The sequence below is a fragment of the Pundamilia nyererei genome, unplaced genomic scaffold (genome assembly GCF_000239375.1).
Source record: "Pundamilia nyererei isolate P.nyererei 1_Seehausen unplaced genomic scaffold, PunNye1.0 scaffold00238, whole genome shotgun sequence".
In the NCBI taxonomy this organism is placed as follows: domain Eukaryota; kingdom Metazoa; phylum Chordata; class Actinopteri; order Cichliformes; family Cichlidae; genus Pundamilia; species Pundamilia nyererei.
In genome coordinates this window covers 811249-812944 of record NW_005187639.1, presented here as the reverse complement: position 1 = coordinate 812944, position 1696 = coordinate 811249, and the positions used below count along the sequence as shown (strand labels likewise).

Below are 1696 nucleotides of genomic sequence, written 5' to 3'. Positions count from 1 at the left end.
CAGCAGATGGCCCCGCCCCTCCCTGAGCCTGGTTCTGTCGGAGGTTTCTTCCTGTTAAAAGGGAGTTTTTCCTTCCCACTGTCGCCAAAGTGCTGCTCATAGGGGATCATATGATTGTTGGGTTTTTCTCTGTATGTATTATTGTAGGGTCTACCTCACAATATAAAGCGCCTCGAGGCGAATGTTGTTGTGATTTGGCGCTGTGTAAAAAAAATTGCATTGAACTGAATTGAATTGACCTGCGTTACCTCACAATTCCAGCAGAGGGCAGGGCAGAATCGCAACTATAAAACTGTAAAACAGAAATATGACGAAGCTTCGTGATTGAGGTTTCTGATCACCATCAGATCCATTGTTGTGTTTCACACGGATCAGTTTCCGACTTGTTTTCATTTATTTTTTTACAGGTTTTCATCTCAACTTTCAACATGTCTTTTATTTTGAAAGAATGTTTTTCAGAATAACCGCAGCCTCGTTTAACGCCTTCAAATCTACCAGAGGAAGTGACATTATTACAGAACATCTGTTCAACCAATGATTTTCATCAGATTTCCATGTCTCCTTCATCGAGCTGTAAATCAAGTTTAAAGTCTCACAGCTCCGATGTGCAGCCATCACCTTACTGAGCGTGCTGAGTAACAAAATCATTCACTTTAGTTCAAAGTGAAAATCTTCAAAGCAAAGTTTCTGCTGCTTTCACCTCTCAGATTATTTTACAGAGAAATGTTTACATTGTTTAGCGACTTTATCACCAAATGGTAATGTCTCTGATTGGAATGTGCTCATTTTGTATAAAACCACTAGCTCTAATCTGGCTTAACAGAGAACCGATAACCTCGGCGGTGTTATCTCTGATGAACGCCTGACTTTGTTGAGCTGCGTGCGGCCCTGAGACTCGTCTGCATTTCATCCACACAAACAGCAAACAGAGTTTCAGGAACTACAGATGTTACCTGATCGGACACGTTGAGGTCAGAGTCATCATCCGAGATGGCTCTGACTGTAACCCTCGCCATCAGGACTTTCTCATGGTTGGAAACATTTTTCTGTCATGTTTTGTTAATCAGGTCACAAAAACGATCCAAAGCTTCTCTCTCAGAGGGACAGCGTTTGGTTGGAAGACACAAGGGTTTCACTCAGCTGACATCGGTGCCCTCTTGTGTCTCCGTGGTTGCCTGTCTCCTAGGTAACAACCTCGACGGGAACAAAGTGTTTCTCGTGTCGCTCAGCAGCAGAAAGAGACAAATGGATGGAGAACCTGCGACGTGCTGTTCACCCCAACAAGGACAACAGCCGGCGGCTGGAGAACGTGCTGACGGTGTGGGTGGTGGAGGCCAAAGACCTGCCCGCCAAGAAACGGTAGGCGGCGCTGCACCAGCCCACCTGCTCCAAGTATCACAGTTACATCTGTGAGCTGCAGGGAAACAGTAGAACACAAACAGTAATCCTACTATGTTTAGTGCAGGTAGTAACTAGATTACTTCTACTACATGTAGTAATCAGAGCATTTGTGCTACCGGCAGTAATTAGAGTATCGCAGACATTCCTGCAGTTTAACTAATCCGGTCGTTAAGTGATGACGTGACGAATCCTACTTCCGGGCCTAAAGTAGTCTGCGTTTAATATGGCTTTTGTGTTGTTAACATGTTTAATGTTTTGTATTTTCTTCTATTTGATCTCAAAAAGCTCCTAAAAC

The 1696-nt window shown here is 43.9% G+C and overlaps 1 protein-coding gene across 1 annotated transcript in view; it reads left to right on the top strand.

Annotated features, from left to right (window-relative positions):
* Positions 1-1696, top strand: part of LOC102193617 (disabled homolog 2-interacting protein-like) — a 53183-nt gene that overhangs the window by 39649 nt on the left and 11838 nt on the right. Inside the window, exon 8 of the mRNA XM_013914937.1 lies at positions 1187-1359. Coding sequence (XP_013770391.1) covers positions 1187-1359 — 173 coding nt within the window. The remainder of the gene's footprint in view (positions 1-1186; positions 1360-1696) is intronic.